The following is a 14,167-nucleotide window of genomic DNA, read 5'->3' on the forward strand; positions in this document are numbered from 1 at the left end:
CATATTCGTGAAAGACCTAAAACAGACAATAAATCGTCATAGCCCTAAAACAGGCATGTAATCATCATAATAGCAATAATTTGTTTGATAATTAATTGTCAGCCAAATTTCATAATCGTGACAGCCCTAATTTTCATTATTAGGTTCCATCCTTGTGAATTTTGTATTAAAAATCTGTATGAAATTTCAAACAGTGACAACAGCTTGTATCATTATTAAAAATGCAATTTTATGACATCATATTAATTGATAAAATGTGAAATTTGTAAATTTTTAAAAGCTAAAATTTGATTAAAATGATAAGGCGAAATATAAAATAAAATTTACAATATTGCATAGTATATTGCGTGAAGTCGTATACGTAAAAAAAAGAGACCCCCTTTCATGTTTTGCTTAATATCTTTTTCAATTGCATTACGCTTACATTTCATCAAAAGTCTGGTGAGTAAAAACAAAAATGTACTAGCCAATGGTGATTGGCTACTCCAACATGACTGTAGAGGGTTGAAAAAGGAAATTGTAAGACTTTTCGCTGGGTCTCAGGAACTTATGGTAAGTTGACATCATAATAGCTTGTAATGAAAAATAATGAGATCTTTATAATAACAGAGCACGCTGCATATATGAAAATACACAGAAATATTCACACTTTAAATATATCTTATAAAAGTATATGTCAGAATTTTCAAATCTCTGTGATTTAAAAAAAAAATTCATCATATTTTATACATATGGTGTTATAGGGTTAATAAAAATGCCAAAAAAATCATATAACAAGGTGTTTTACATTGCCTTGTTACTGGCATAAAATAGTTATTTGTAAAACATAGTTAATAGTTCCCAAAAAATAGTTCATCAGGGCCCCTTGCTTGTCGGAGGCCCTGGGAAAATGCCTGTGGACCCGTCTCCATCTTCATCATTCAACAAAACATATTCAGGCATGCCCATCTTACCTGTTGTTCATATATACTTCCTAATAAACCTATATCTATTCTCATTTTACAAGACAGCAGTAATCCTTCTGAGATCACGTGATGCCTTGGCTCTTTCAGTGTAGTCAGACAGTGAACGTAAACTGACTGTAGATGCATTGCCAGAACGTTCCATTTGCAAGAGATTAAGATATGGGATACTGATTGGTGGCATATTGTTAATTGCACAAAGTGGTTTAATCTCACAAAGAGACACTGAGGAACCAGGAAAAACCCCAAATCCAGCACAAAGGGGCTCAGTGAGTGTGAGGCAGAATGTTTTCATGCGCCTGAGTCCGAGTTTGTCAGAGATGTTGTAGAAAGTCAGAGTGCCACCTGGACAGTCCAGATACACTCCAACTCTCTTTGAGCGCTGTTCAGGTAGAGATATTTCAGTGCTCTGATTATTGTGACAAAAAGTAACTCTGTAGTTGGAGCAGATCAGACTCCAGGACTTTTCATTGCGCCCAAACTCACAGTCATCACTCAATCCTTTCCTTTTTATTCCTTTGTATGACACTGATATTTCAGCCCCCCATCCTGAGTATTCAGCCTCCCAGTAACAGCATCCAGACAGACTCTCTTTGCAGAGAACCTGAGGACAGCAGTCAAATCTCTCTGGATGACAAGCATATGACTGCTCTTCTCCCACACGTGTCACCTTTCTATTGTCATCAGACAGAGAGAGTTTAGGGTATACTGTGTTTGGATCCAGTGTGAGATCACAGGCCCCTGCACACAGGAACAGACATAAGATGACAGAACATTTATAATACAACAAAACAACAATCACTAAAGATTTGTGTCTGTGTATAGACCTACATTTTTGTGGCCCTTCTGTAATCCTTATCTTTCCCCCATGATCCACACTATAAACACAAACATGATGTCAAATTTTTCTCATTTTGATACAGAATTAATGCATTTGTGCCGAGTGCTAACAAACGGAAAAACTCTCAGTAAAATTTAGAGTAAAATGTCTGCAAGGATAAACGAGAAAACTAGAAAAAACAAACAGTGAGAACAGAATATAACAAAACATTTCAGACTACTCATGTTCATGTCTGGAGAGAATATGTCTAGAAGACATAGATTTTTTTTTATAACAACTTGTAGTGGAACGACACACAGCTTCCTCATGTCATCATCTCCCATCCTCTTCTAAAGACCGTGCTTCAGCCAGGCTCACAACGAGAGTGGGTAGGAGGGAGGAAGAGCACAATTTAATAAGCCTCGCTTGGCAGCGGATGATGAGGCACACCTGATATGAATAGAGCAACATCACTGCTGCCTTTAAAGCACAGAGTACGCCTCTCCTCAGGAGAAGGGTCTCTTTCTCCCGTGGATGCACCCTGGCATCCTAGCAGGTCCAGGAGCAGAACAGGGAGGGTACCGGCTGAATTAGATACGTCGTGTCATGGGTTAGATGTGTCACTGGGGAAGAGAGCATGAGTTGCGGCCAACAGGCCAGGAAGCTGGGCCACTATTCCCCTCAAGTGCCGCGGTCCAGGGAAGATTAGGATGCCAAAGAAACCACCACAACTCGTGTCCTCTACCAAGGACAGGAATGCGTGTGATCACCGGACCCTGCTCCTTATTCCTGAACCAGCCCATTACTACTCCCCGACCTTCACTAAGCCCCTTTTTACTTTTTACTAGTGTGAAGACACTAGATTTCCTTCTTTGTTTTGAACACTTTCCCTAAGGACACTTTATTTCCCCCTTTTTTATGCAGTTTATTATTTAAAATATTCGCCTCTCCGAAGCCTGATGCCACACCCACTTTGTCTGTCTCTCCTCAACCTTTACCAGCATTCTCCACCACTGTTGCGGGATGAGCAAGAGATAAACACAGTGGGTGTGGTGTCAGGCCTTGGAGAGGCTTATGAAATTGCGGCAGTCCTCCCTCCTGGCCACTGCCATTGTAAGCCTGGCTGAAAGACACACCTTTAGAAGATGCGGTGTGATGATGGCATGAGGGTGGGGTGGGTCATTCAGTCAATATAAGCCTATAATAGTTCTGTAGAAGGAAGCTGTTGGTTTAGGCTAATTTTAAAGAACATAAGGTCCATTACACCTACATTTATACTTATTCCCCATTGTAAAACAGTACAATTTTAATTAAATGCAGCTTTAAAGCAAATGTAAAAGTTAAATCAGAAGCTCTTCCAAATACAAGGAGTGGAGAAAAATAATTAGGATGAATACAAGTATGGAGTGGAAGGAAATATATTAGATGGGGAGAAAAATTACATAAGATTATGAACATAATGTTTGAACACAGATGGAAAGTGCTTAAAGAAGAAATTGTATAATATTAAATGATGATGAGTTTTTCTCTGTCTTTTTTTAATTGGCTAAACATAAATGTACAATTAGCAACTATACTGCTCTACAAAGGCATACTGTCCAACATACTTGAGTTTCTCCAGTCTGCAGTGTTGGTCGTTCAGTCTAGCAGAAAGCAGTTTGACTCCTGATTCTCCTGGATGATTGTAGCTCAGATCCAGCTCTTTCAGGTGTGAGGGGTTTGAACTCAGAGCTGAGGCCAAATAACGACAGCCTTTCTTTGTCACCATACAGCCAGATAATCTACAAATACACAGCAACAGTGAAGATATTTGATGAATTATCAATGCATGTTAAATCTCAGAATGACTCTAGATGAAGTAAACAAAGATTTTGACAAATGTTTTTTGCATTTTCCTAAATTTTTAGATTTTATTTTTTATTTTTTGCTTTTGTCAGGTGAGGATTTGGTTTAACTAATTTGTTACTGGTGAAGAGATATTAGAAACTGATCTTGCTGATTGGACAAGCTGTCAGAGATTGCAGAGGCAGGACCTAAAAGCAGAGATAAAAAGGGGATTTATTTATAAAAGCAAAAACCAACATAAAACTCCCACAAGGGGGAAAAAACAATAAAGATAAACTACCCCGAAGGGGATAAAACAAAGAAATATAATCCAGGGCTGGGGTAGAGGGTAACTGGAAATCAGGACCAACCAGACCGAACAGGACTGGGACTGGAAGCAAGACCGAATGGAAACACAAGACACACAAGACTGGAAATAAGTCAAACTGGCACTGGACAGCAAACATGAGGAGACTAATATAGGGAGAGAAATCAAATGGGTTAAACTAATAATGGGCAAACAAGGAGGTGGGATATGACGTAAAACAGAGAGACATGCGGCGATACAGAAACAAAACAAAGCCACGTGCTCCTACAAGACAACAAAACACCAGAATGGCATGAGCACACATTGCCAAGACAATAAGGCAATATATGCCCATGCCAACCAACAAACAAGATGAGAGAATGCGTAGCAACACCAAATAAAGCGATGCCATGCATTCTCACACTAAGCGAAACCTGAGCGTACATTGCGAGGCAAATGCCATGCGATGCACGCAGCAGGCGACAAAAACAAAACAGGACACCTCTGCGAGAGTTCAGCCACACACACACCCGACAGCTTAGACCGAAGTGACTGAACCTCAACACAACATGAAGACAGCTCGCGAGCCAGGTGCACAACGCAACGCGAGCGTGACACAAGGCACACCCGCGTTCACGAGAACCAGACAAACTATTGGCGCGAGTGCATGCTGCCAAGATGACATAAGCACGATGCACCCACGTCAATAACAGACAGACATGGAACATGAGTGTCTGGATCCCGACACAGACGAAAACTGAACCAGACAGAAAGTCAGGATCCAGACACCATGTTCCCGACATGAAACAAGACGGACCAAAGAGTGCATGGCAGGGAATACAACCGAAACCGTGCACTCACACAATGACAGACAACGAAACACAAGACAGACATGGGACGATAATGCCATGGTCCTGTCAGACCAAAACCCAGACTGACAGAGTGACAGGACCATGACACAATCTGCAGTTTTTGGTGATTAAATATACAGTGTCCTCTGATCTCTGTTGATAATTATTTATATGGAGATGATCCAATAGATATCCATATGTCTTTTCAATTTTTCACTTAAAAAAAGTATCTTAAAATGCCCTGAAAACGTTCATCGATTTTAAATTAATGTTTTACTTTACTCTTTTATAAGTTATAGATGACATACAAAATATTTGTTTAATATTTCTTAAACATTTGGATAATGATAACTTTCTAATGCATCAATGTATAAATGAAACCTTATGAGACACAAACCTCAGTATCTCTAGATGACAGTGTGGATTCTTGAGTCCATCAGAGAGCAGCTTCACTCCTGCATCTTTTAGGTTATTGTTACTCATGTCCAGCACTCTCAAGGGGGAATTTGGTAACTGCAGGGCAAAAGCCACACTTTCACAGCAGCTATCAGTAAGACGACAGCTGTCAAATCTGCCAAAAACAGAATATTTGTCCAAAGCATATATTTGTGTATTTTTTTTCTGTATAATATTGTATGAAAAGTGGTTGTCTGATCAGTTATAATATAATATTTTGTGTTCTGTTAATATGCATGGCGTTCAAGACAGAACAATACTGGAACGTATTATTCTGCTGCAACTAATGCTTCACAATAAACAAGCGAAAGTAATAAAAATAATCAAAAGTACATCTATAAAGGACACAATATATATATATTTTTTTTAGCTCTTTTTAACTGTTGGTTCAGTTACAACAGATTATACCATCCAAAATCAGGACTAGGATATTTCACACTCCATCTTACATTGCAAATGTTTTCTTATGAAGAGTAAAAAACCTTGGATTAAGGGGCAGTCACACTAGGCTTTGAGCATTTGAAATTTTTCAGACAATGCAACGGACCAGGTTATGATGTCGTGGATGAGGGCTTCCGGTTTTAGAAATAACACATTATAAATAATATATAATACAGTATATTAAAAAGTTGTACAATATATTGTCTCCTCACTCTCCTGCAACAATGATACATGCAACTTTGAAATATGTTCTCTTTGTATTAAGCAAAGAGGTCAGCATGTGACGTTTCGATCTTCAGTTGGTCATGCGTCCTCTCATCTTATGGATTTGCAAACTTTCATTCGCAGCGGAACGCAATATTTCTTCGCATGAGCTTGCTTTACTGGTCTTCCACGTATGGATGCGTTTCAATGGGAGTGAATGGAGTGCAAAGTATAGTGTTACAGAGGCTGTAAATGGCCTTTATAACTTTTACTTACAAGGCATTTCTGCAGCATCTCACAGCTGGGACTAGTCTCTGATAACCTTGCCATGATGTATTGTACATCTTCATGTTGACCTCATCCAGCATGTCCCCTAACATCAATAGTACACAGGTCAGCAATGAGCACATAGAAGGTGACATGAATCGTCCTGGATGACCATCTGAACTAAGGTGTCTTTGGATTTCATTCAATAATGATTTGTCATTCAGCTCAAGCAAGCAGTACAATAGGTTGATTGAAGCTTCAGTTGAGATGCCCTGGGTTTGTAATCGTCTTGTAATGTGATCAGTTGTTTTTGTAATGCTCTCTGTGCTGTATTCAGTGTGTGTAAACAGGCCTTTGAGAAGTTTCTGATTGGATTCTAGTGAAAGGCCCAACAGAAACCGTAAAAAAAGGTCTAAATGTCCTTTATCACTTTGCATTGCTTTGTCAATAGCCTTCTTCAATAAGTCATGCAATGCAATATTTTTGTCTGCCAGATATTCATTCATGTGGGCTCCTTGCAGCTCTTCAAAGAAAAACTGAAGCTCCTCCATGTTCTTGTTCATGTAGGAGAGGAACACATGTACTGCAGCAAGGAACTCCTGAACACTCAGATGTACAAAGCAGAAGACCTTCATCTCATGAAGTCCAGCTTCCTTCTTGAAGATCTCAGTGAGCATTCCTGTGGACTCATTGTCTTCACTCACATCAATACCACATTCTTCCAGCTCATCCTCATAGAACATTGTGTTTTTCTTCTTTAGTTGCTCAAAAGCTAGCTTGGCTAACTTCAAAATCACAGTTTTATTGGAATCTAAGAGCTTTGTGCGTTGTCTTTTTGTTGTCCCATCATACTTCTGGTTCTTCATGTTCATCTGTATCAGCAGAAAGTGAATGTACATTTCAGTGAGTGTTGTGTCAATGTTCTCTGCACTGTTCTTTATGAGAATTTCCTGGAGAACCGTTGCTGTGATCCAACAGAACACAGGAATGTAACACATGATGTAGAGACTACGAGATGTCTTGATGTGTGAGATAATTTTGGAGGCCTGTGTCTCATCTTTGATTCTCTTTCTGAAGTACTCCTCTTTCTGTTTATCAGTGAATCCTCGCACCTCTGTGAACAAACCTATATACTCAGGAGGGATTTGATTGGCTGCTGCTGGTCGGGAGGTTACCCAGATAAGTGCTGAAGGCAAGAGATAACCTATGACCAGATTTGTAAACAGTGCATCTACAGAAGATCTTTCCTCAACACTACTCAGCATTTCACTTTCAAAATTCAAAAGCAGTCGACTCTCATCAAGTCCATCAAAGATAAACGCAAGCTTACAACTCTTATATAACTTAGTTTTGTCCAGTTCCTTCAGTTTAGGACAAAATACCTGTAGAAATTCATGAAAACTCATCTCCTTATTTTTAACCAAATTAATCTTTCGGAATGGAAGCAGGAACATGCAGTCTATATCCTGATTGGCTATTCCTTCTGCCCAGTCAAGTATGAACTTGTGCACCAAGACTGTTTTTCCAATGCCAGCGATGCCCTTGGTCAGAACAATCTTTTTCTTATTTTTCCTCAGACTAAATATGTCATTGCAGTTGACTGGCCTGTCCTCTGATATTGGGGTCTTCAAAGCATCATCAATCTTTAAGATCTCATGTTCTTCATTCACTTCTTTTATATCCCCCTCAGTGATAAAGAGTTCTGTGTAAACATCCTTGAGATGTGCTTCGTTTTCCTTTTTGCCCTCAAAAATATGTTCTGCCTCCTCCTTCATGTTTAATTTGTGATTTTTCAAGAATTTCTGCAGCCCCAAATCCTCTGTGCAATGTAAGTAGGAAAAGGTGAGTAAAAATAACACATATGTGACAAATGTTTTAAACACTGGCCTGATTATCATCCCAATTAACTGGTGTAGACATATTGCAATTGAATTCTGAAAGTAACACTGCCCTGAACAAAGATAAAAATAAGAATCCAAATTCCAAACTAATTTCTAAGCCCACTGTAAAAAAAAAAAAGAAAAAACAATTGACTTCAGCTGGTTCACCTTCCTTTCCAGTGTGTTTCTCTGTTGTCTCTGATGGGGTTTGCTGCTCTATAAGAAACAAGAAGAGGGACAAAATAAGATAAATATGGATAATATTAATGTAGATATGGTTGTGTAGTATTAAATAGTGGGTTCCTTATGTCCATCAGACTAAGGACAGGACGGCTTAGAAGAAACGGCACACAAAAAGTACCTTGCATACATTTCAATCATTCTGCTCTCCTTTTATCTTTATTTCTGCTAGGTTTCTTGGAAAGGAGGTGTGTCAAAATCACAATCAGCAAACAACTGGTGAACCTCAAGGTTCAATGCTTGGTCCTGTTGGCTTCTTAATATACATCTTCACTGGGCCCAATCATACAGGCATTGCTGAACAATTTGGGCAAAAAATCTAATTGCGATTATTTTGAAAAATGTGATTTGTTGACTTAAATTATTAATAAGTTAAAAAATTATTATGGAAATATATTTTTGTAAAATATTAACAACAACAATGTTGTGCGCTATGTTCAGGAGCGGGTTTGGCTATTAGCAATAATTAATAATTATCAAAGACTATTATTAATTATTAAAATCAATGGAACATTGATTAGAATCAATGTTAGCTTTTTAATCCTTTAAATCAATAATCATCAAAGATAACCATCAATTATCAAATTCAATAGAATATGAATTATTAAAAGATAATCATTCATTATTAAAATCAATGGAACATTGATTAGAATTAACACTAGCTTATTTATCCTTCAAATCAACAATCATCAAAGATAATTATAAATTATCAAAATCAATAGAATATTAATAAGGATTAATATCGCAGGGGCACCACCCTGGAATCAGGGCCTTATAACCAGACAGTATAGCAGTCTCAATATAGGATTGTTCACTTAGGAAAGTTAACGTCTGGAGAACATTGACATTCACAAGGAAAACAATGAAGGCTTGAATCCAAACACTGACATCCCCTGCCAGCCCTTGGCACAGGTGTATGCAAAACAAACCAAAACACTTCCCTCTAAAGTATAACCAAGTTTATTGATGCAGTATTATCAATTAATAATCAATGCAATGCAGTCAATAAACTTCCGACTTCCAACTACAAACTAAACAGTAACATGATTAGATATGGTAACAAAGTAAGCCTATAATACATGAGAGGAAGGTATGTGTGTGTGTGCGTGTGTGTAAGGAGTGACGCATGAAATGGCGGACGTGGCTATCATGGAGAGTACGTCACGTGAGGTTTCTGGCCAGAGAATATGGCCACGAATGTAGGCGGAGAGAACCTGGTTAATGGTGTCTGCCCGTTTAACACGTGTCTCCGCTTGTACGATAACTTACGGACAAAGCTGAGCTTTATCGGCAAGTTAACTACTAGTCAAATGTGTGTGTAGGTATGTTTGTGAGGGGTCGTGTGTGTGTGTGGGGGGTTAGTACAAGAGAGAGAGAGAACAGAGTGATTGCACCGAAGCCAGTTTTCGCAATCGTGGGAAAGAAAGCAGCTGTTAGTTTATCAATCAGAGACGCGGTGAACGGCTCGTAAACCGCCCCGCGGTCTTTGGTTTGTCAATGGATAAACTCAGTGTGCCGGTCTCACCCGCGATGGCGGAAATACATAACAGTCTAACGTGGTTGGACAACAACACAGCAAATCTCATTCATGGTAACAGTACGTTACATTAATACCTTGAGTATTATTAGCGGCAATAAGTGGCCTCGGCGGTCCGTAAACTGTACAAGCAATAGCCTTGATACACAAGAATAACACACTATAATAATCTATCTCTGCCCAGACGTAAACCTCTTACTTGAATCGTGTGAGGACGTGGGTAGAATGTGTGTTCGTCCATCGTTTGACTCCAAATCGGTTCCTTGAAGCTCGGGTGATGACGGGAGGCTGTTTCCTCGCTCTGTCGGCGGGCGGTACGGCTGCTGATTCTCAGCGGGCTGGCGGAGAAATCAGCGAAGTCGACTTAGTTGAAGAGGCACTTCACCCAGGCAAATGGGTGAAGATGCGGATTGCTTGGTGGTCTCCTTCGGAGCCATTAGCATGTTCGGTGGAACATGGAGAAATCTCGACTCGTCCAGCGAGATGGAGATTGTATGGCCACATTTTCAAGTCATACGTTACTTCCTTGTGCAACGAGGCTACACCTGAGAGCAGCAATGAGCTGCCTCTAGCCACGGCAGGTAATGGTGCTGGAAGCAACGTCCAGAAAGATCTCACAGGTTTTTCTACTCCCGATGACGTCATGGTTGAGGGCACGTTCTGTCATGTGCCTCATCCAATAGAAGTTGAGAGTTCGATCCTTCAGAATTTCACACATAGGTGTAAAGTGAGCAAGGCTTCATGGTATTTGTAGTCTGTTTTATACTCCCTTTGTTTGATTTTGCCGCGATTGTTGTAGTTTGACTTTATGGCTCTATGTAGGCCTCAGTCAGGCTTTATGACTGTATGTAGGCCTGCCTTTGTCTTATATCTGAATATATGAAGCCCAACAACAATTCATAACTACTACTATAATTACTATTATTATTATAAAATGGTACCATATTATGTTATATTTTCTTAAACTGCATGAACCTTCTGTCCATGAAAATCTGTTGTTATGAGGTTATTTTAGATTTGAATAGTAACTTTTAGCGGCCAAGAATATTCTCCAGATCATCTGTCCTCATTCTGCTGGACCTATCTGCAGTCTTTGACACAGTCAACCATCAGATAATCCTGTTCACCCACTCTACTCTGGACATCACAGGAACTGTGCTTGGCTGGCTCAAGTCCTATCTGTCAGGTAGGTCTTTCAAGGTAGCCTGGAGAGATGGGGTGTCCAAGTCACATCAGCTACTTACTGGGGTACCTCAGGGCTCAGTGCTTGGCCCACTCCTCTTCTCTATGTTACACATCACTGGGACCCATAATTTCAGCACACAGGTTTTCGTACCACTGCTATGCCGATGACATGCAGCTCTACTTGTCTATCCAGACTGACGACCCCATGGTGACTGCTTGGATCTCGGCCTGCCTGGAAGACAACTCGGCTTGGATGAAGGAAAACCACTTTCAACTCAGCCTAGCGAAGACCGAGCTTCTCATCTTTCCAGCCAACCCTGCTGTTGAGCACAACATCACAGTTTAGCTGGGTTCATCTACAATAACACCATCCAAAACAGTAAGAAACTTGGGGGTAACCATTGACGACCAACTCAACGTCACCAACCACATCTCAAAAACAGACCTTTTCACTCTACAACATGAGGAAGATAAGACCCTTTCTCTCTGAACATGCTACACAACTCGTCGCTTGTTATATCTAGACTAGATTACTGTAATACTCTTTTAGATGAATTTCCGGCAAATGAACACAAAGAGGCACTTTCCTGGACTTTTGGCTTCACTGTACCTTGATGGTGGAACGACCTTGTCAACTTCATTTGTAAAGCAGACTCACTCGCTGTCTTCAAAAAGAGCTAAAGACACAACTTTTTCATGAGCACTTAAACCTACACATTAAAAATATATATATTTTTGACCTCTAATATCTGTCTTGGCTAGTACTTTTCTAATACAATTAAACTTTGTATTGCACCAGTTTTTGTGTTACTGTCTTTTTTATGTTTATCCCCTTTTCTGCCCAATTTGGAATACTTAGTAGGTCCTCGTGGTGGCACGGTTACTCACCTCAATCTGGGTGGTGGAGGACAAGTCTCAGTTGCCTCCGCTTCTGAGACAGTCAATCCATGCATCTTATCATGTGGCTCATTGTGCACGACACAGCGGAGACTCCCAGCATGTGGAGGCTCATGCCACTCTCCGCGATCCATGCACAACTTACCACATGCCCCACTGAGAGCGAGAACCACTAATCGCGACCACCAGGAGGTTACCCCATGTGACTCTACCCTCCCTAACAACCGGGCCAATTTGGTTGCTTAGGAGACCTAGCTGGAGTCACTCAGCACACCCTGGATTCGAACTTGTGACTCCAGGGGTGGTGTTCAGTAGGGATGCACTGATACCACTTTTTCTCTTCCGATCCAATTCCGATATTCCAGTGCCATTCTAAATGCGTATTATACCAAACTATTAGTGAACCAAACTATTGAGCAGCTACATCTGAGATGTTGTTCGTGAGTAGCGCTCAAATGTTACGCACCGCTGCGAAGGCTAAAAATAGCCGCACACGCTTGTGTGTGTGTCAACAGAGCAGCGCCATTCAATAACGCGCTGGAGAAGCATGTGCATTTTATATATTTACTTATAATACACAGCCTTTTGTGATTCACAGAGCTATTGCACGTCTTCAAGTGGCTTTGAATAAAATGCACAAGTCATATTAACTAATTTAATTGTGTTTTAATGGTTCTTTTATGTCATTTTTTGAGCTTGACAGTAATGAACATGACTAACACACAGTATCGGGCTCGTCAGACTGATACCCAATCCATTTAAAAACGTCAGTACTGGAGCCGATACCGATCCAGGTATGCATCCCTAGTAGTCAGCGTCAATACTCGCTGAGCTACCCAGGCCCCCCTGTGTTACTGTCTTCTTAAGATTAATTGCTTATGTTGTATCCTTCCTCATTTGGTAAGTCACTTTGGATAAAAGTGTCTGCTAAAAGAATAAATGTAAATTCAAATTTGAAATTACACAAATGTGCAATTAGTGAATCTAGAGGGCTGTAAATTTAATGGTAATTTGTGAATACAGTCCGGAAAACAGAGCTGCGCAATTTATTAAATAATTTAATTTAATTGTATCCTTTGACATCTCAGAACTGGACTATTGCAATGCTCTGATGTTCTGCCTTTCAGTTAGTGCAATTAAGCTTCTACAGATTATTCAAAACACTGCACTACAAGTGTTATTTTTACCACCTACCTGTAAGAGGGCTCATGTTGCACCCTTCTTAGTCTTGCTCCACTGGTTAGCAGTAGCTGCCTACATCAATTTCAAAGCCATAATGCTTGCCTTCAGAACTGCCTCTTTTTCCTACATACATATTTTCCCTCCTATCCTCTGTGGTCAGTACTCCTTTTATTACCTTCTGTGTTCTTGTTTTGTAACTCTTCAGCCAACTGGTTTTGATTTATCTTCTTCAGGATCTTCAGTGTAATCTTCACAGCTCCCTCTGACCCAAAACAATCCACCATAATATCCACTGTGTCAGTGGCATCTGCCTTCTCCAGCTGAGCAGCTCGAATGTGTCCATTTTGTCTTAAGAGGCTCTTAAATCTCTTCAGTTTTTCTTCTTCTAAGTCATCTAGTGTGTCATAAAGAAGCTCTTGGACAGATGACATCGTCTGTCACTGACTCACTTCTGTTGGACAAGAGGAAAACGTTTTGAAATAGTTTCACTTTTAATGTTGATCTTTGCAGCTAATTATTGATTGTGATATGAAATGACAGTATAACAAGTGTGTATGGAGCTCCTCACTCAAGAGGCATTGGGAAGCCTATGAGTAATTTTTCTTATTCAATGAAACATCAAAATTAACCAGTTCACTGCTCCACCTGAACGTGATAGCGACACCCTGTGTTCAGACTATGAATTTTACATAATTTCTTAATACCGGCCGAAATTCTGTTTTTTTTTTAAATCTCTTGCGGGCTGCAACAAAAAAGTTGACAGGCTGCATTTGGCCCGTGGGCCAATCCTGACATAATCTATCATTATGAAAAAAAAAAAAAAAAGAGCACCTATTAAGGTTTTTCAAATATTACCTTTCATGTAGTGTGTTATATAGCTGTTTGTGAATGTAAAAAAGCCTGCAAAGTTTCAAAAATCAAAGTGGACGATAAATGGAGTTATTTACACCCAAAAGAAAGAACCGATTCTGAACACCTGAAACGAGTCGTTAGTAATTCCAGACTTACTTCCTGTACTAACATACGTAATTTGGTAACAAAAAACCCGCCTCTGGTCTGTTTACATGTACAGCCAGTGCACGCTGTTAGCCTGTTAGCCTCTGCTAACCGGCTA

At 39.9% G+C, this 14,167-nt stretch overlaps 1 protein-coding gene across 1 annotated transcript; it reads right to left on the bottom strand.

The window, feature by feature from the left end:
• Positions 1–310: 310 nt before the first annotated feature.
• LOC127449616 (NACHT, LRR and PYD domains-containing protein 12-like) lies at positions 311–13,484 on the bottom strand. The gene is made up of 7 exons (XM_051713141.1): positions 13,229–13,484; positions 8,181–8,228; positions 6,142–8,083; positions 5,162–5,335; positions 3,390–3,563; positions 1,794–1,840; positions 311–1,703 (listed from the first exon to the last, which is right to left on the bottom strand). The coding sequence occupies exons 1-7, from the start codon at positions 13,482–13,484 to the stop codon at positions 1,000–1,002; spliced, it is 3,345 nt and encodes a 1,114-aa protein (XP_051569101.1). The 3' UTR covers positions 311–999.
• Positions 13,485–14,167: the final 683 nt, after the last annotated feature.

The sequence above is a fragment of the Myxocyprinus asiaticus genome, chromosome 12, assembly GCF_019703515.2.
Source record: "Myxocyprinus asiaticus isolate MX2 ecotype Aquarium Trade chromosome 12, UBuf_Myxa_2, whole genome shotgun sequence".
Taxonomy (NCBI): Eukaryota; Metazoa; Chordata; class Actinopteri; order Cypriniformes; family Catostomidae; genus Myxocyprinus; species Myxocyprinus asiaticus.